Source organism: Thamnophis elegans, chromosome 2 (assembly GCF_009769535.1).
Source record: "Thamnophis elegans isolate rThaEle1 chromosome 2, rThaEle1.pri, whole genome shotgun sequence".
NCBI classification, from domain to species: Eukaryota; Metazoa; Chordata; class Lepidosauria; order Squamata; family Colubridae; genus Thamnophis; species Thamnophis elegans.
In genome coordinates, this window is record NC_045542.1 from 154136552 (window position 1) to 154155751 (window position 19200).

Below are 19200 nucleotides of genomic sequence, written 5' to 3' on the forward strand. Positions count from 1 at the left end.
GTGACCTTGGACCCTTCACTCTCACTCAGGCCTAGGAAGTTGGCAATGGAAATCCACTCCTGAAACTTTACCAAGAAAACTGCAGGGAGATCCGTCCAGGTAGCCACCAAGTGTCAGCAATCTGAGGCAACCCAAAACTGGCTTCAATATTGAGATGGGCATCAGATGCAGTTTGGTCTAGTGGTTAAGGCACCAGGCTAGGAAGAGGAAGACTCTGAGTTCAAGTCCTGCCTGAGCCATGAAAGCCAGTTGGTAACTGAGCCAGTCATTCTCTCTCAGTCCAACCCACCTCAGAGGTTGTTGGGAAAATGAGAGGTTTGTCACTTTGAGTTATTTGTAAAAATAATAAAAGCAGGATACACATAATAAATAAGAGGGAAACTCTGATATGATGGCTTTGAATGCTGAGAACAGATCTCTGGAACACCTCAAAGCATCTCAACAACTGAAGATTGAGGAGTTTCTTTTGGCAAAGGAGCAAATGAGGAATCCTAAGGAACTTACCTAATACAGGTAGTTCTGGACTTACAATTGAGTCCCAAATTTCTGCTACCAAGTGAGACAGCTGTTAAGTGAGCTTTGCCCCATTTTAACTGAATCATGGTGGAAGAATGGAATGAAGAGGAGGTTTTGGCAGGAAAGAGAAGGAGAGCAGGGGATAGAGAGAGAGGGAGAGGTGAGTCTCTTTGGGGGCAGAGAAGGGAAGTGGGGCCTCCAGGCTTACCTGGCCTCCACCCCACCAAATGAGAGTGGGAAGCGACGCATGAGGACAGGTTGAGGAAAAGGGGAGAAAGGAGGGTGGGGAAAGGTAGGGAAACGTGTGTGAGGAAAGGAGAAGAAAGGAGAGAGATGGAGAGAAAGGGAAGCAGGCAGGGGAATCAAAGGGAGGAGCAGAGGCAGTTGCAGGAGAGACCAGCAAGAGCAGCAGGAGAGAGAGAGGAGGAAGAGGAAGAAAGGCCGACCAACCCAACTGTGTGATCCGTCTGCTGAGAGAAGACTCCAGAAGGGACCGGCTGGAAGGAGAAGACGGCAGAGTCCAGCCGAGCAGGGCAACTGGAGGTTCCTGAGCAAAGGGAGCAGAGTGGAGTGGGAGCCACAAGGAATGGACTGAGTCAGGGGAAGGAGCCTGGAGGGTTGGAAAAGGGGCCTGGGGGAACCAGAACCCCAGTGACCCTTTTGGGGGTAGCGCCTCCATGACGATCTTTCTTGTCACCGTTGTTAAGTGAATCACTGCAGTTGTTAATGGAGGAAATAAATAAATAAATAATAAGTTACTCTTTCATATAAAGTGTAAAATGTAACACAAAAGGGTGAAACTCTTGGCGCTGTTTTTCTTGATTGTAAATTTAAGCACAAATATAAGCAGTAAAGTCAATACAGGATGACTTGCTAAAATTATTTTGACATTGAAATACAGACAAGAACACCAATTGGTGAGATGGTAACATCCTCCACCTAAATTGAAATAACAAAAGAAGCACAGATAAGGAAAAAAGGGGTCAGCAGGAAAAGTCACGCAGTCCTCTTGAAATGCGAATTAATGAATGATTTTGGAAATGGGGAGGGCTTCTTCTTAGGCATCATCTATGATGAGTAGAAACATATTAATTGTATTACTTGAAATCTGTCTTTGAGCTCCTAGTATTCAAGCCATTGGGAAGAATTCTGGGAGGCCGCGCTTGTAACCACTTCTTCAATTTTTTTGCAATAAAAACTTCTGAATTGTGAACCAGACTTGCCTTTTGAATTGTGAGCATAAAAATTGGGTTTTAATATCTCACATTAAGTTAGTCAAATGGTTACTAAGGCTTCCCCATTGCTCTTGAATGTTATTGAAATTAGGACTCTATAGTTTCCAGACCCTAAATCTGTTTAGTTACCATAGTAGCCTCAGTCATATCAGTGGCTCCTTCCTTCCTTCCTTCCTTCCTTCCTTCCTCCCTCCCTCCCTCCCTCCCTCCCTCCCTTCCTTCTTTCCAACACAGAAGGCAGAGAGGTCTTCAACTGGTGCCAAAATGAAGCCACCTTTGGTGCCAACTGAGGGTCTCTGGGGAGGACATTCCATTAATGAGGTGCCACCTCCGAAATGGCAATGATGGGCTGGCTGCTAAAACAAGGTCATGGCACACACTTGAAAGTAAATCAGAAAGACTGTAATTGAGGTGCGTGTTTGTCTGTCTAGCAAGAACAAAGAATGCTTATCAACAGGAAACATGAATGTGTAAAGCTTGTAGCAATTATGGGTAGTTAGAAAGTTGATAGAGAGAGAGCCGAGGTGGCGCAGTGGTTAAATGCAGCACTGCAGGCTACTGCTAGATCAGCAGTTCAGCGGTTCAAATCTCACCGGCTCAGGGTTGACTCAGCCTTCCATCCTTCCGAGGTGGGTAAAATGAGGACCCAGATTGTTGGGGGCAATATGCTGACTCTCTGTAAACCGCTTAGAGAGGGCTGAAAGCCCTATGAAGCGGTATATAAGTCTACTGCTATTGCTATATTGCTATTGCTATGATAAAATTAAGTATTAGACAACTTGCAGACCTCAGCTAAAAGTTAGGAATAGAGATGGCTGGCAGCAAATGAAATGTGCGTTAGGTAACTCCTGGGGCATTTATTAGCCAAGGCTTAGGAATGGGACCGTTATAGACCAGTAGAACAAATTGTAGAATTATTGCTAAAATGTTTATTAGAGGATATTTCTTATTATTTCACTTTGTCCCCACCTTCTCCTTTAGTGAAAATGTATGAAGTTCAGTTAATCCTTTGTTTTTGGTTCTTGGCCTTTTGACCAGGAACCCTTTCCCTTGGAGTACAATAAAAAGCAATCAGAAAACCTGTACATCATGTCTGGCGTCCATTGGATTCGGGACCTGGCTCAGACCTGAACTGGGGACAACTGGGGAGAACAGCAAGATAAAGAAAGGGGCTTGGGAGTGTCCATGTGCCATTATGACCAAGTCTCCCCCAAAAGCCCTTGAACAAAGGGCTTATAAGATGTTCTCCACCCACCAGATTCCCCCCCCCCCATGGATCCCCCTGTCCTAAATTGGCCTGAGGCTACTCATTGTTTCTCCCAATTTCTTCCTGCCAACTTTACTTCAGTCTGTCCCATAAATGTTTCCTTCTTCCTGCTATTTTTTTTAAAAAGCATTTTTCCATTTAACAAGCGGCTGTCTGCATAATAATTGATGGTGAATCCGTCCCATGGATGTTTCTTTCTCCCCAGGTGATTTCAATATCTTTCCCTCTAGCAGGATATTTGGATTCGTAATCTATTGAGGGGTCCCTCCCAATAATATTTGCTTCTCCCCATTTTTAAACCCCCCCCCCTTTTAACGACTTGAATGGGCCAATAATAATTGATCGGGGATCCGTTTTGGGAAGGCTTGCTTCTCTCCAATTTGTTCTTTTCAAAATACTATCTTTTTCCTTTAAGAAGTTACTGAAACTAACCGCAATAGCAACAACAATTCATCCGGAGGTCTCTCCTGGGCAGAGCTCAAAGGCGGTCACCTGATTCGCAGGAAAAGAAACGAAACTTAACGTTCTTTTTCCTTCTGGAGGCGGCGATGGCGGCCGAAGGGTCCTTGCAGGATTTGCTGGAAGAAGCCACCTGCTCCATTTGCCTGGACTTTTTCCAGGATCCCGTGCTCGTCCCGAAGTGCGGCCACAACTTCTGCCGGGGCTGCCTGACTCGCAGTTGGGGGGCGTCGGAGTCGGAGGCTTCCTGCCCCCAGTGCAGACAGACCTTCGCGCCCCGCAGCCTCCTCCCCAACAGGCAGCTGGCGCGGATGGTGGAAGTGGCCAAGCGATGCGGGGGGAGTTGGGGCGAGGAAGGAGGGAGCTTTTGCCCGAAGCACCGGGAGCCCCTCAAGCTCTTTTGTAAGAAACACCAGACCCTCATCTGCGTTGTCTGCGACCGATCCAAAGAGCACAAGGACCACTCGGTGATCCCTGCGGAGGAGGCTTTCCTGGAGTACCAGGTAGGAGTCAGCCAGGAGGAATCGCTGCGGAGGGGCGTCCAGATCTTTCCTGACGATCCTTACCTAGGACCAATTTACTTGCTTCCTCTGTTGTATGCAAATTGGGTTTAGTCTGGCGCAGATGCCAATCAGAACCAGATGGGGGATGTGGTTCAAGGAGCTTTTATTGAAGTACTTCATCAAAAGGGTCTCAGCAGCTAAAGGAGCAAAGACCCCAAACCAAATACAAATACAAATTTTATACAGTTCAGATTAAGGAAGTTAACACCCTAAGAATCAATGGGCATGTCTAGTTTAATGAAAAGAAGGACTAGGGGAGACATGATAGCAGTGTTCCAATATCTCAGGGGTTGCCATAAAGAAGAGGGAGTCAAGCTATTCTCCAAGGCACCTGAGGGCAGGACAAGAAGCAATGGGTGGAAACTAATCAAGGAGAGAAGCAATTTAGAATTAAGGAGAAATTTCCTGACAGTTAGAAGAATTAATCAGTGGAACAACTTGCCCCCAGAAGTTGTGAATACCCCAACATTGGAAGAAGAAATAAGACAACAATTTGTCTGAAATGATACAGGGTTTCCTGCCTGAGCAGGGTGTTGGACTAGAAGACCCTCAAGGTCCCTTCCAACTCTGTTATTCTATTCTATTCCATTCCATTCCATTCTATTCTAACCTCCTCCTTGATATATTGCATATTTTATGCTAATAAGATTTCTTATCAAAAGAGCTGTGTATTCTATTATTATAATAAGCTAGAAGTTATGAAAATTTTCATCTATATGCCTTAGCTGGAATTCTTCTAATGAAATCCTTTTTACTTGTAACGCTTTGTTGCTAGGTAGTAGTGTCCCACCATTCATTACTGGTCTTATTACATTCATCTGCAACTTTCTGCCTCCATCATTCCTTTAACAAACTTCCCTAATTCCAACCTGAAACCTTCACCTCTGTTTCAGTAATTTTTTGAAGACAGATTTACATCTGTCTTCTTGACGTACAACCATTTTGTGACCGTTCAAAGTTACAACACCATTGAAAAAAGTGACTTATGACCGTTTTCACACTTATGACCATTGCAGCATTCTGTGGTCATGTGATCAAAATCTGGAGACTTGCCGACTGCCATGTGTTCATGATGGTTGCATATAGCAATAGCACTTAGACTTATATACTGCTTCACAGGGCTTTACAGCCCTCTCTAAGAGGTTTACAGAGTCAGCCTATTGCCCCCTACAATCTGGGTCCTCATTTTACCCACCTCCAAAGGATGGAAGGCTGAGTTCAACCTTGAGCCTGTGAGATTTGAATTGTGGAACTGCTGGCAGTCAGCTGAAGTAGTCTGCAGTACTACACTCTAACCACTACACCACCTTGACTGTTAATATATCTTCTAACTGGGTCTTCCCTCTGATGTGATTCTTTACGAAAAGAAATTCAAAACATGTATTTTCTCTTCAGAGGAAGGTGGAGGATTGCCTGAAGGCTCAGAAGGAGCAGAAAGAAAAAATAGCTACATACAAAAGAGACACAGAGCAAAGAGTGCAGGAGATGCTTGTAAGTATTGATCCAACGGTGAGGAGCTTCTGAGCTAATAGGAAGGAGAACCCCATCCACCATCTTTAATAATAGGCAGCCTGTTTGTAAGTACAAGTTCTGACTTAAAGGAAATTCAAGTTAAAGATTGTTTTAGGGCACAGAACTTGTTCTTAACCTGGGGACTGAGATGTCACCATTGGCTGAATGAGTCACAGTTGGGTTTAAGTGCACCTATTCCATGAGCCGTGTTTTATGCAATTGGTTTGGCTTGCTCAATAAATTAATGCAAACTATATTTCATCTTATGAAAAACATTGTGAAGTCAAATATTTTTCTCTCTCCTTTTTTGGAATCCCTGATTGCCAAGAAAAGTTTCATGAGAGATCATTTAAACTGGAGCCTTTTTTTTCTTTTTAGAAACCTTCCCCCCCTGTGTTTATTGGTGTCAAAAGAGTATTTTTTCTCCCTAGGAAATTCTCCCATCTCATTTCTGGATTCTTCGGGGAATCTGTTATTATAACAATAAAAATAATTATGTAAACATAATTGAAGTAAAATAAAAATATGCCTTTTGCTCTTTCTGTCATCTTGTTCTAGGACCTCATAGAAAAAGAGAGAGAAAATGTAGTGGCTGAATTCAGAGAGCTACAACTCTGGTTAGAAACACAGGAGAAGCTTCTATTGACTACAATGAAAGAGACAGAGAAGGAGATTATGGCAAGAAAGGAGGAGGGTTTGGCCAGGCACATGGAGGAACTCTGCTCTCTTGACCATCTCATCCAGGAGATAGAAGAGAAGCTTCAGCAGCCAGCCAGCAAACTCTTACAGGTCAGGCAGGAAGTGGAGATCATAGAGTCCTAGGGCTGGAAGGGACCTTGGAGGTCTTCTAGTCCAATCCTTATACTATAGTCCCTTATACTATCCTGAAAAAAATGGTTGTCCAAACTGTTAATTGGAATCCTCCAGTGATGGACCACCCTGAACTCTGGGTGGGAAGCTGTTCCATTGATTAATCATTCTCACTGTCAGGAAATTCTTCCTTATTTTAGGTTGGATCTCCTTGTGATGACCTTCCACCCCATGCCTCTTGTCTTGCCTGCAGGTGCTACAGAGGGTAAATTGATGCCCTTTTCCCTATGAGAGCTTTTCAAGTATTGGAAGATGGCTATTGTGTCTCCCCTAAGCCTTCTCTTCATTAGGCTAAGCATACAGAGTTCCCTTAGCCATTCATTGTATTTTTCGGTGACCAGAGCCCTTATCCATCTTTACTGCTCCTCTCTGCATTCTTTCTAGAACCTCTTTTTTTTGTATCATGGTTTACAAAGTGGCGTATAGAGTTTTGTATCAGTGATGAAATTGAATAGACTGCTTTATCCCTTCCACAGAATACTATTTTTGATTCTCCCCCCCAACCCCAAATTTATTTGAAATTATAATAGAAAAAAGTACAAATGAAAAGAAAGGACTAGGGGAGACATGATAGCGGTGTTCCAATATCTCAGGGGTTGTCACCAAGAAGAGGGAGTCAAACTATTCTCCAAGCCACCTGAGAGCGGAACAAGAAGCAATGGGTGGAAACTAATCAAGGAGAGAAGCAACATAGAACTGAGGAGAAATTTCCTGACAGTTAGAACAATTAATCTATGGAAAAGCTTGCCTCCAGAAGTTGTGAATGCCCCAACACTGGAAGTCTTTAAGAAGATGTTGGATAGCCATTTGTCTGAAACGGTATAGGGTTTCCTGCCTAGGCAAGGGGGTTGGACTAGAAGACCTCCAAGGTCCCTTCCAACTCTGCTATTGTATTGTATTAAAATAAAGAAAATAGGAAAATGGAGAGTGATAAGAATGGGAAAGAAGTAAAAAAAGGGGGGGAAAGCATTGACTTCCAACTTTTTTTAGCACAGTATATAATACAAAATAAAATCACAGCCTCAACTTTTTACTTTTACATCTTTAGTAATTATTAGCCGTGTCTATAAAAACAAATTAGTCTAATAAGCAAAGTCAACCATGAAGAGTTCTTTTTATTTTCCTCGAACAAAAAGTTTCTAAGTAGAAACAAACCTTCATATCTTATGAAAGCAGTCAATTTTTCCATCCATTCTTCTGGATGGTATGAAGAGTAGAGGTAATCTTTGACTTATGACCACAATTTAGCCAGAAATTTCTATTGCTAAGCGAAACAGTTGTTAAGTGAATTTGGCCCTATTTTACAACCTTTCTTGCCACTTGTTAAGTGAATCACTGCAGTGGTTAAGTTGCTAACATGGTTATTAAAATAATACAGCTTCCCCATTGACATTGCTTGTCAGAAGGTCACAAATTATGGTCACATGGTCCCCGGGACACTGCAACCGTCATAAATATGAATCAGTTTCCAAGTGGCTGCATTTTGATCATGTGACCATGGGGATGCTGCAACAGTCTTAATAAGTGTGAAAAATGGTCATAAGTCAGTATTTTCAGTGCTATTGTAACTTTGAGTGGTCACTAAATGAATTGTTGAAAGTCGAGGACTGCCTATAATGGCTAATATTAGGGATACATAATGTAATTCAGAAAAAGCAGCCCATTTGAAAAGCAAGAATTCAAAGTTCTGGTCACTGTCTCTATATTTTTTACAATTTGAGGTTCCTATTAAGCTATTAGGGGATGTGGTGGTGGGTGTTCTTTGTAGGACCACCCCCTCCTCTTAATCTCCAGGTCAAAGAGAAACCCAACACTGATGACCTTCTAGAAAGTGTTATAACCACTTTGGTTTTCCAAAGGGCCTTGATTCTGGAAGCATAAATGCAGGGAAATTTTTTTATCCTATTAATGCACTATTTTGTTTTTCCAATATTGTAATTGTGTTGGATTCAACTGGGGTATAACTTTTGTTAGACAAGAAAACAAAAACAATACCTCTCCAAAAGAGGTTGGACAGTTTGGGAAAAAAGAGCAATTTTTTCATTGAAAAAATGGAAGTAATTTATGTGTCTGTTAATGTCTGCTTTTCCAAATGTTTCACTCATTTATTTTGTGAATGTAAGATTTTAATTTTATGCAAAGGAAATGCCTCCTATCAGTGCTTCATCTCTTTATTTTTCAGGACATTGGAAGCATCTTGAAGAAGTAAGTAGATCCACCCTTTTTTTTTTTACAGTCTCAGAGATCAGCAGCTCCTCCAGCAGTTTTCCTATTTGGGAAAGTTCTGTTTCTATTTAGCAGTATTTGAATGTAAAGATTACGTGCTGTATTTTAGAGCTTTGTAAGAAATTTCCTCAGACAACCTCAAAACAATATAATTAACAATATTTGATATGATCAATTATTATGGTTGGTTGCACAGTCAGCCAGATGTTTAGACTGAATTTTCTATTTTTATCCACGTATTGAGTCATTCCCGAGAAGAGACAGATGTTTGATGGTTTTAAAGGTATCATTGTAGGATGTAAGCTCTTTCCAGTGATGCAACTATCATATATACATGCTGTTTGCGAATTGTGATTAGAGGGATACTGTGACAGATGCGAAAAGGGTTGTAAGTCAGTTTTTTGAGAGCCATTGTAACAGGTTGCTAACAAATAGTCATAAACTGAGGGTTACTTGTAACTGCACTCATCTCTATTAAATTTCATTGCATCACTTTTAATCCATCAAGATCAGTTTGTGTGTTATACCCATCTTCTAGGTTGATTACCTATCTCACCCATATTAGCCATTTTCAAATTTGGTAAAATACAATCCATTATTTTTTCCCCAAGGGATCCACAATAATTGTAAAGTGCAGGGAGTTGAAAACTGAAGTGGCCACTACTAGATATCTTGCTTAGCTTGATGAAGGTGGATGAGTGCAGTTTTGGGCCAGGAATCCACTAAATCACCATGGTGCCCATATTTGAATGGCTAGCCAAAGAAATGACTGAAGCCTGTGAAACAGGGCCCTGTCAGCTTTCCAAATATCGTGCAGAATTAAATCAGAGTCCAAGGCAGAGCTATCCTTAAAGTTCCAATTTAATAAAACAGACATGTTGGCAACCATTTGTGGAAATCCCAATTCTGAACACTTCCTGGGGTTCCCACCCAGTTGAAAGTTCATGATCTTATCCCCACACCCATAAATCCATCACATGATCCAATCTTCTTCTTCCATGCTGGCATCTCCACCCAGCTGGTTCCGGTCAGATGTAGAGGTGCGGAGAAAAAAGATGACCTTGGGCTTCTAGAAAACAATGACAACAACACATTCCACAATTCTACTCCTTTCTATTCTCCCCTCCCAATTACTACACTAATGAAACAGCATAGTGAAATAATAGAAAGTGTGGCAGACCAAAGATCCTAAAATCACTACAGGCCTGACAGGCCCTTTGTCAGTCAACAGGAGTGCTGATTTACCACCAGTTTACCAGATACTTAGCATCTGAGGACGGGGCAATGCAAAAAAAATGACAAACAATGATTTAATAGCTGAGAATCAACACCCCACTTAACAATTAAAAGTGACACACAACCAGGCACCATGTAAACACAATGTCTAGAACAGCCCAAAGCACACATTCTGGAGAGAGAGAGAGAGAGAGAGAGAAGTTCCCTGAGGATGGACTCCAGCAGGAGTCCGAACGTTTGGAAGAATAAACCTCCTTGTCTCAGTGATCCATTCAGATTGAATCCTATAGACAGCCAATCCTCAACCACCATATGATGTTTTAGAAAGCTGCTTCCATTGGCAGGATGATAAACAATGTTCTTTTATCTTGCCAGGTACCAGGCTAAGGAAACATATGAATATCTGGAGGATTTAATTCTAGAGCCGAAATGGACAATCTGGGATCACAGTGATATGACTGTGCTTCTGAAAAGTGCCATGAAAAAACTGAGAGGTAAAAAATGGCTATCGAGGTTTTACTCTGGATGACATTTTGATCCCAGAGCATCCAAGAAAGATTCTGGGTCGGTGTCAGGGAGATCAGAGGGATCAATTTCAGAATCAGCGGAAGAGACACCCTCATTTCTCTGGGGAAAGGCCTTGTGTCTTGTCACCAACAGGGGTTTTCTGATTTCTCTCGTTAAAGATGTGCTACCTAAAACTGGGAACTATCAGCTACTCATAGTTGACCATTTACAGGTGGTCCTCGATTTACCATTTCATTTAGTGACCATTCAAAGTTAGAACGGCACTGAAAAAAAGTGACTTATGACCATTTTTCACACTTTGTAACAGTTGCAGCATTCCCACAGTCATCTGATTTACATTCGGATGCTTGGCAATTGGTTCATATTTATCACGGTTGCAGTTTCCTGGGGTCATGTGATCATCTTTTGCGATATTCTGGCAAGCAAAAGTCAAAACGGGAAGCCAGATTCACTTAACAGCCGGGTTATCAATTTAACAACTGCAGTGATTCACTTAACAAATGTGGAAAGAAAAGTCATAAAATGGGGTAAAACTCATTTAACAACTTTCCCACTTAGCAACGTAAATTCTGGGCTCAGTTGTGGTTGTAAGTCAAGGAGTAGCTGTATCCTTTTATTTTCCAAATCCATATTCACCGGGGAAGCAGAAAAAGTTTCCACTAAATATAATGGACTATATACAGGTAGTCCTTGGCATATGGACATTGTTGTTGTTAGTTGCGAAGTCGTGTCCGATCCATCACGACTCTATGGACAACGCTGTCCATGGGATTTTCATGGCAAACGTATTGGAGTGGGTTGCCATTTCCTTGTCCAATGGATCACATTTTGTCAGATCTCTCTGCTATGACCTGTCCGTCTTGGGTGGCCCTGCATGGCATAGCGCATAGCTTCATTGAACTACGCAAGCCCCTTCACCACAACAAGGCAGTAATCCATGAAGGGGCTTATGGACATAGCTGAGCCCAAAATTTCTGTTGCTTAGAAAGACAGTTCTTAAGTTAGTTAGGCCCAATATTGCAAACTTTTTTTTGGCACACTTATTAAGAAAATCATGGCAGTTAAGCCACCCAGGAAGGTTGCAGAGAACAATCCCAGAACCATAGGATGCTGCAACATCATATATATATTATATATAGATATATGATGTATATACAGGGCGGGGCATAACCTTTTCCTAGGGGGTCACAGCAACACTTGTAATAACAACACAAATAATTCATACACCATTCGAAAGCCCATCAAAAACTGAGTTTATTGACACGATTTAATAGTCAGTATGACCACCATTAGCCCTTCGAACAGCATTCAAACGAGGTGGATAAGAACACAACAAATCTTCAAACAGTTCCGTTCGATTTTCCAGATTTTTCAACACAGTTTCCAAATTCATTCTCAAAGTTTCAACCGAATATCGATTTTGACCTTGCTCCTGAATCATCAGAGCTTCCACTTCATCCTTAATTATGGCCCCAATGTTCTCTGCCGGATTGAGATCTGGCGAATTTCCCGGCCAGACGTCATTGCCCCAAAATTCGACATTGTTTTCCTTTAACAATTGCTGAGTCGCATTTGCACGCATGCAGGGAGCTTTGTCATGAAGAAAGACAGCCTCACCAACCACCAAGACATTGTCTGGATCACTGAGAAATGGAATGACATTCTCCAATAAAATTTTCTCACGGAAATAACTGCCATCCCAGGATTCCCCTTTATCCTTCAAAACCCAATGCAGTTTCTTGGCTGTGAAAATGACGAAAATCCCGATGCAAGTCGGATTGCGAACGATTTGTCGATATCGTTCATGTTTGGCGATGTCGTCGACGTCTTTAGCCCAAATTCGATCGTTCTGGAAATTCGGTTTTCGAATGGCATAAACGAAGAATTCGTCAGATGGCGCCAAATGAAGAAAATCTTCCTCGGTCCATTCAGACAACCAATCGCACAATCAAAGCCGATCTTGAACGTGTGTTTGAGTTTTCAATGGTTTGCAAATGACGTGGAATGGCTTCAAACCTTCTCGTTCTCGATATCGGCCGATTGTCCTTTGATCAACTCGTTTTCCACGAATTTGAAGGATTTCTTGGGCCACTTTTCGGTTTCCTTTTCGTTGTTTGCGACTGCCAGTTGCAATGATGGCTTTGCTTTCTTGGGACAGTTGCAGAGGACGCCCTTCTCCAAATTTTGTGAAACATTCTTGGGCTGTTTTGTTCCAATTATCAGTAACCCAATCCGGATGACGTTTCAATTTGTTTGCAATCCATTTTCGATTGATAAACGTCGCTCCAGCATCGCGAGCCTCTCGAAAGGCAATGCATTTTATTCTGTCAATGATCCTTTGTTCTTCCGAATCGAATTTTCCAGCCATTCTTAAAGCAAATTTAACATTTAATAGCTCATTCAATTCAGTTTTTTATGGGCTTTAAAATGAGGTGTCGCGGAAGTTGTAAACTGCTGTCGATCTTGCTGTGACCCCCTAGGAAAAGGTTATGCCCCGCCCTGTATATACACACAAGCTGGTTGCAAAGTGCCCGACTTTTAATCATGTGACTGTGCAGATGCTGAAGTGGTCATGAGTGTGAGAACCGGTCACTTTGTTCTGTGCCACTGTAACTCTGAATGGTCATTGAGTTGTTGTAAGTTGAGGACTACCTGTATATGGAATATACACAGAGGACTACCTGTATATGTATGCAGTGATGGCAAACCTTTTTCGCCTTGGGTGCCAAAAGCATGTGCGCTATTGTGCAGCTCATGCATGCTTGCACGCGCTCCCATACCCACATCCATAATTTAATGCCCCCCTGCGCTGAGCCTCCTGTGCGTGTGTGCGTGACCCTCCCCCCCAATGCCCAGCGCATGTGCGCACGACTTTCTTGGAGACTGGGGAGGGCGAAAACAGCCTCCCCCCAACCCCCGGAGACTCTCCGGAGGCTGAAAATGCCCTCCCAGAGCCCCTGTGCACCGCGTGGAGACTCCTGGGAAGGGAAAGGCAGAATGACTGGGCCAGCCAAAAATCAGCTGGTCATCATGCGCATACATGCTGGAGCCGAGCTTGGGCAATGGCTTGCGTATCCGCTGATACGGTAGCACGCGTGCCATAGGTTCGCCATCACGGATATATAGTCATATATATATAGTTATTTCTTATTTCCTTATTTGAGTCCAAGCAAAGGAAATCAAGTTATTTGTAGGGAGGTCCTTCAGTTGCTCTAATTCCAGTGATGAGATACTGAATCCTTCCCTTTTCTTCCCCAGATACTCTGAAAAGTGGACTTCATCTACAGAAAGGTAAATATTATAAGAATTTAAAAGAATCTCAGTTGCTTGCTGTTTTAAGCTCTGATGCCAGTAACTCAAAGAGAAATATAATACAGTGGCAATGAAAAAAGTATAAGATTAGGTACCTTAAAGCAATGGTCTCCAACCTTGGCAACTTTAAGATCTGTGGACTTCAACTCCCAGAGTTCCTCAGCCAGCTTTGCTTTGCTGGCTGAGGAACTCTAGGAGTTGAAGTCCACAAGTCTTAAAGTTGCCAAGGTTGGAGACCACTGCCTTTAAGATTATGAAGATCCAATAAACATAACCTAGATCAGTGATGGCAAACCTTTTTCGCCTTGGGTGGAAAAAGCCTGCACGCCCACACTATTGCACCCGCCCACATTCCCACCCCTATAATTTAATGCCTCCGTGCTCTCAGGGCAGGGAAACACACGAGGCGTTGCTGACAGGACGTCTCATGTGCCCTCAGAAATGGCTCTGCGTGCCACCTGTGGCATGCGTGCCATCACGGACCTAGATAATTGAAGTCAATCTTGGTGTAGAATGGAATATCTGGACAAATGGGAAAATTTGGGCTGGTATTGAAAAGAATGTTTAGAGTCCCTTGTTTTTTCTGTCTGATTATAAGTTGGTGACAGACCAGGTCTTTGGGAGCAGAGAAGTTACTGTATTTTCGCAGTATAAGACACACCTTTTTTCCCTCAAACAAGGCTGAAAATCTGGGTGCGTCTTATACACTGAATACAGCATTTTTTGCCTCCCAAAGCCCCGCCCCTTCACCAAAATGGCCGTGCATCCTCTTATGGAGGCTTTCAGAGAGCTCCTGGGGGCTGGGGCGGGCAGAAATGAGCAAAAAGAAAGAGCTTTTTTGCCCCTCCCCCAGTCCCCAGCAGCACTCTGAAAGCATGCATAAGGCTATACATGCAATATTTTTGACAAAAAACAGGCCCGTTTTTGCGAAAAACGAGCCATTTTTGGGAGGTTTGCAGAGTGCAAAAATTGTTTTTTTTTTCCTTTTGGAAAGCTCTTTAACTGATTGATGAGAATTACATTGATCAAGTGCTGTGCTAGCAGAAACAAAGTCTTAGGTGCTGCAGATTGACAGCGATTTCCTTCTCCAGCACATGGATAAATACACCTGGAAACATCTACCTACCTACCTACTCTCTCTCTCTCCCTACCTATCTACTGTATTTCTCTCTCCCCCTCTATCTTCTTACATACCTACCTACTCTCTCTCTCTCTCCCTACCTATCTACTGTATTTCTGTCTCTCTCTATCTCTTTCTATTTCTCTCTCTCTCTCTATCTCTCTCTCTCTCTACCTACCTACCTACCTACCTACCTACCTACCTAACTACACAAACTCTCTCTCCCTACCTATCTACTGTATTTCTGTCTCTCTGTCTCTCTGTCTCTGTCTCTCTCTCTCTCTCCCTTTATCTACCTACCTACCTACTCTCTCTCTCCCTACCTACTGTATTTCTTTCTCATGCTCTCCCTCTTTATCCCTCTATCTACCTACCTATTTTTTTAAAAAAATTGCCTCTTCAAAACCTTGGTGCATCTTATACTCCTGTGCGTTTTATACTCCGAAAAACACGGTAGATCCTTTGGGTCAAAGCAAATAGCAAAGTTGGAACACTAGGGTTGTCTCCATCTTGAGGGCCATCAAAACTGATGAAAGTAGAGGTTTCCGATGCAAGATTCCCCACTCCCCTTTTTGTACATGCTTGTGATATCCTGATGCTGGTAGAGCATGGGTTTCAAACTTGATCCCGTCATGTGATGTACGGCGACATTTTTTTGCCTTTGCGGAGCCGTAGTGTGAGTGGCCTCCACATGATGTATCCGGCCCACGGGCCGCCAGTTTGACAGGTCTGTCATAGGGAAAAGGGTAGAACTTCCTCACATTCCATCATAGGCCCCAAGTTATCTCTGGGTGCTATCCCTGTGACTCTGCCAGTTCAGAATTGAAACATGGCAGCATCTTGTCCGCCTGGTCTCTGGATTAAAACTCCAGTTTCTGTTCCCACTTTGGTCCTCCCAGGAACTAGCTGAAGGCAAAGCCAATCACTCTTCACTCCCAATTCTTCTCACCTGCAAGAAGGAAGCTAAGGAGAATTGTGCAGGGATGCTAGAAGGGGATGAAGCACTATAAAGGGGTTGGAAAAAAACTAGGGAATGCTTAGGTGCTGTTTAAATAAGCAGTGAATCTTCCATTCCTGGAGGGAGTGATTAGAAACCGAACTCAGAGGGGAGGCTGCAAGGTTGATATCTTGGTCACGATAACCCAGGCCTGCAGCTGAAGCTCTTGTTCTTCTTCCTTCTTCCTTCCCTTCCCACTTTCAGTGAATGTAATTCTGGATCCAGACACAGCCCATCCTGACCGCCTGGACATCTCCGACTATCAAAAACGCGTCAAAGGACGTAAACCAGCTAAAGCAATATATCTTGTCCCAGACCCCATAAGATTTGTATATAATCCTTACGTCCTGGGCTGTCAGAGGTTCTCAACAGGGAGATATTTCTGGGAAGTTACGGTAGGAGATACAGCAGGATGGGGTGTAGGGGTTGCCAAAAAGCCACCAAACGTAATAAATGTTGATGGGCAGACCAGGCGCTGGCAGGTTAGGAAATTGAGAGGGAAATACATGATCTCCTCTCCCTCAGCACGCTCGGAACTGGTGCTGAGTGAGGAGCCCACGAGGATCCGCGTCTCTCTCAACTGCGAAGGGGGACAAGTGAGCTTTTTTGATGCCAGGACTGCAGCTCTGCTCCATACATTCTCAGACGCTTCCTTGGTTGGAGGCACCCTTCTGCCCTGTTTCTATTTGGATGATGGTGCCTGCCTGACACTCACCTAAAAGAGGGGACATCCATAGACAAAACTTTGGAAAAATCCCTATTTGACAAGCTTTAAAGCAGAGGTTCCTGAGCTTTTTGCTGCTATACTTCAACAATAGCCTGTAGACCATTGGTTCCCAAACTTTTTCAGTCCACCGCCCCCTTGGTGCTACAAACTGATCCTCAGTGCCCCCCCCTCCCAGTGGTGGAATTCAATTTTTTACTACCGGTTCTGTGGGCGTGGCTTGATGGGTGTGGCTGGGGGGGTCATGTGACTGGGCAGTTTGCACGATAGAAGGAACAGTAAAATTCAAAACTGTAACAATTGCACATTTATTCAAAATCCAATTTCAAAACCTTTTTAGTTAATGTTAATTCAACAAAATTGTTGAACATGATCCAGTGATAGCAGGTTTTCAAAGTCTGATAGTCATTTATCAAGAACCTTAGTAACTAGTAACTTAGTAAACTCAGTAAAATTTAGTAACTACTTCACTGTTCGGTAAATTCATAATGTGATGGATGGGCTTGATGAAGTGATACCAGAAAAAAATGTCTTTTCAAAGCAAGTGGAAACGAGCTATTTCCCAAACTGTAGGCCGAACTCCAGGATGTGGGACCTGGAGTATCCTTTTTTTTAAATCAATATATGTTTTATTTCATTTTCATTTTCAATTTATACAATCACTTATATACTGTGCAATTAAAGAAACAATAAACACAACTCTTCTTATATTCCAAAATACAAAACCAACATAACACTTCAACCCTCCATACACCCTTTCTTTCTCCCCCTCCAACTTTCATTTCTCCCCTTCCGCAATCCCCTCCTCTACTTCCCCTCCCCCTCTAACGTTCCTTTCTCCCCCTCCCTCCATCTCACCCTCCTACCATTCCCCTCTCACTCCCTCTCTACTCCTCCCTCTTCTTTCCCTCTACTCCTCACTTCGATGTATTTCTGCTATTCATTAGTATATTCGATTTGTATTTTATACTAAAATTGAAAGAAAAGAAAAGAAAAAAGAAAAAAAAAGAAAGGAAAAGAGCAACAGTATACAAGTGCATTCTTGTTGTTTTGAAAATTGAAACTATGTTTCCCCCCTCCCTACCCCCCTTCAGACTTCCCAGATCCCATACCTGGCTTAGCTTTTTATCAAACACAGTCTAGAGTATATTAAAACCAAATACATTGAAAATTGAGAGATGGAAAAAAAAAAAAAAAGGAAAAAAGAAGGAAATAATAAAATAAAAAAAAGGAAAAATCAATAAACTCTTTACTTTGAGCTCAGCTTCCCATCATTGTTAAGACTTGAACAATGTACGTCATTCCTAATCTCAGTTAGTTAATTGCTTGCAGGATTTCAAACTGTATTGAAACCAAATAAGTTAACCAGATAGAATTCTTCTCTAGCTAGGGGCCTTATTTCTTTATCTAAATATCTGTCTGATTCCAAACCTTTAATTTGTCCCTTTTGTAAACACATCTCAAATTCTTCTCTCGGTTTCCTTTTCCAACTCTTCTCGTCCTGCCTCTATCCGTGTCCATATACATACATATACACACATATATGTATATACACACACATATACATACACATACATATATTTTATTTTCATCCGTACTCCTCTCATATATGCTCCGCCTTCCTACAGACTCCCTGGGTGTATCCTTCCAGGCATTATAATCAAATAACAGTTGATTTACTTTCTATCTCAAAATAAACTCTAATTCAACCTCCACTACCCTCCCGTCTACACCACACCTCCCAACTCCCTCCAACCTGAACCACGATCCAGAAACACCAAGCTCTCCGCCCTCCTCACCCTGGAAAATAATTCATTAGTAATTTATATAAAAGTTCAGAATTATCCATCGTCTTTTTTTTTTTAAAGTCCCATACAATATATTTTCCAAGGAGATCAGCATCAGTTCTTTCAGCATTAATGTCTCTTCATCCGTATACAACTATACCATTTTATGCAAAACAAAAGTCACAGAGTATTGTTCAAGTTGAGAATTAAGCCAATATTTTAAATCAGTTAATTTAGTATAATTTCCTTGCAAAGAAGTTATATCATTTTAAGGCTATTTAATATAGCAAGATGTTTATAAAGGTTTCATGAATATCTCCTTAATCAATGGCTGATGTTCATAGATGTTGCTACGATCCACTTTATTTTCAATTCGTCTGGGAGCACGGCTAGATCCTTGTTCTCTGGTCTTCTGCTTTTCCGGAAGGGGAAAGCGATACTTCCTGTCTTGTAATTGTGTATTTTGTTGTTTCTCTTCTCCTTCTCTTTGTCTTTCTCCAAGTCCAGGTGATTCAAGGTGTCCCGCCTTTAGGGTCTCATAATAAAAATCTCGGGCTTCCCAAACAGAGTTAAGACGATATTTTTGGTCATCAAATGTAACTATAATACCAAATGGCACATCCCATCTATACTGTATCTGCCGGTTTCTGAGTTCTTTAGTTAGAAAAGCATAGTCTCTCCTAGCTCTTAACATTTGGGGTGGTATTTCTTTGAAAACAATCAAGTCCTGTCCATCAATTCGCAGCCTGGTATTATAAAACTCTTGTAGTATCGCATTTCTGGATTCTCTTGTAGTGAAATATATAATTATGTCTCTCGGAAGCTGTCTCTGTTTTGCCGCCCACGAA

At 42.3% G+C, this 19200-nt stretch overlaps 1 protein-coding gene across 2 annotated transcripts in view; it reads left to right on the forward strand.

The window, feature by feature from the left end:
- Nucleotides 1-16737, forward strand: part of LOC116503745 (E3 ubiquitin-protein ligase TRIM39-like) — a 33346-nt gene extending 16609 nt beyond the window's left edge. The window contains exons 1-7 of one of the 2 annotated variants that reach the window (XM_032210343.1): nucleotides 3567-3980; nucleotides 5436-5531; nucleotides 6111-6341; nucleotides 8605-8627; nucleotides 10260-10378; nucleotides 13671-13703; nucleotides 16046-16737. In XM_032210343.1, coding sequence (XP_032066234.1) covers nucleotides 3567-3980; nucleotides 5436-5531; nucleotides 6111-6341; nucleotides 8605-8627; nucleotides 10260-10378; nucleotides 13671-13703; nucleotides 16046-16560 — 1431 coding nt within the window. In that variant the 3' untranslated portion in view covers nucleotides 16561-16737. Of the gene's footprint in view, nucleotides 1-3566; nucleotides 3981-5435; nucleotides 5532-6110; nucleotides 6342-8604; nucleotides 8628-10259; nucleotides 10379-13670; nucleotides 13704-16045 lie in introns of those variants that run through there. The other variant, XM_032210341.1, reaches the window with a different exon arrangement.
- Nucleotides 16738-19200: the final 2463 nt, after the last annotated feature.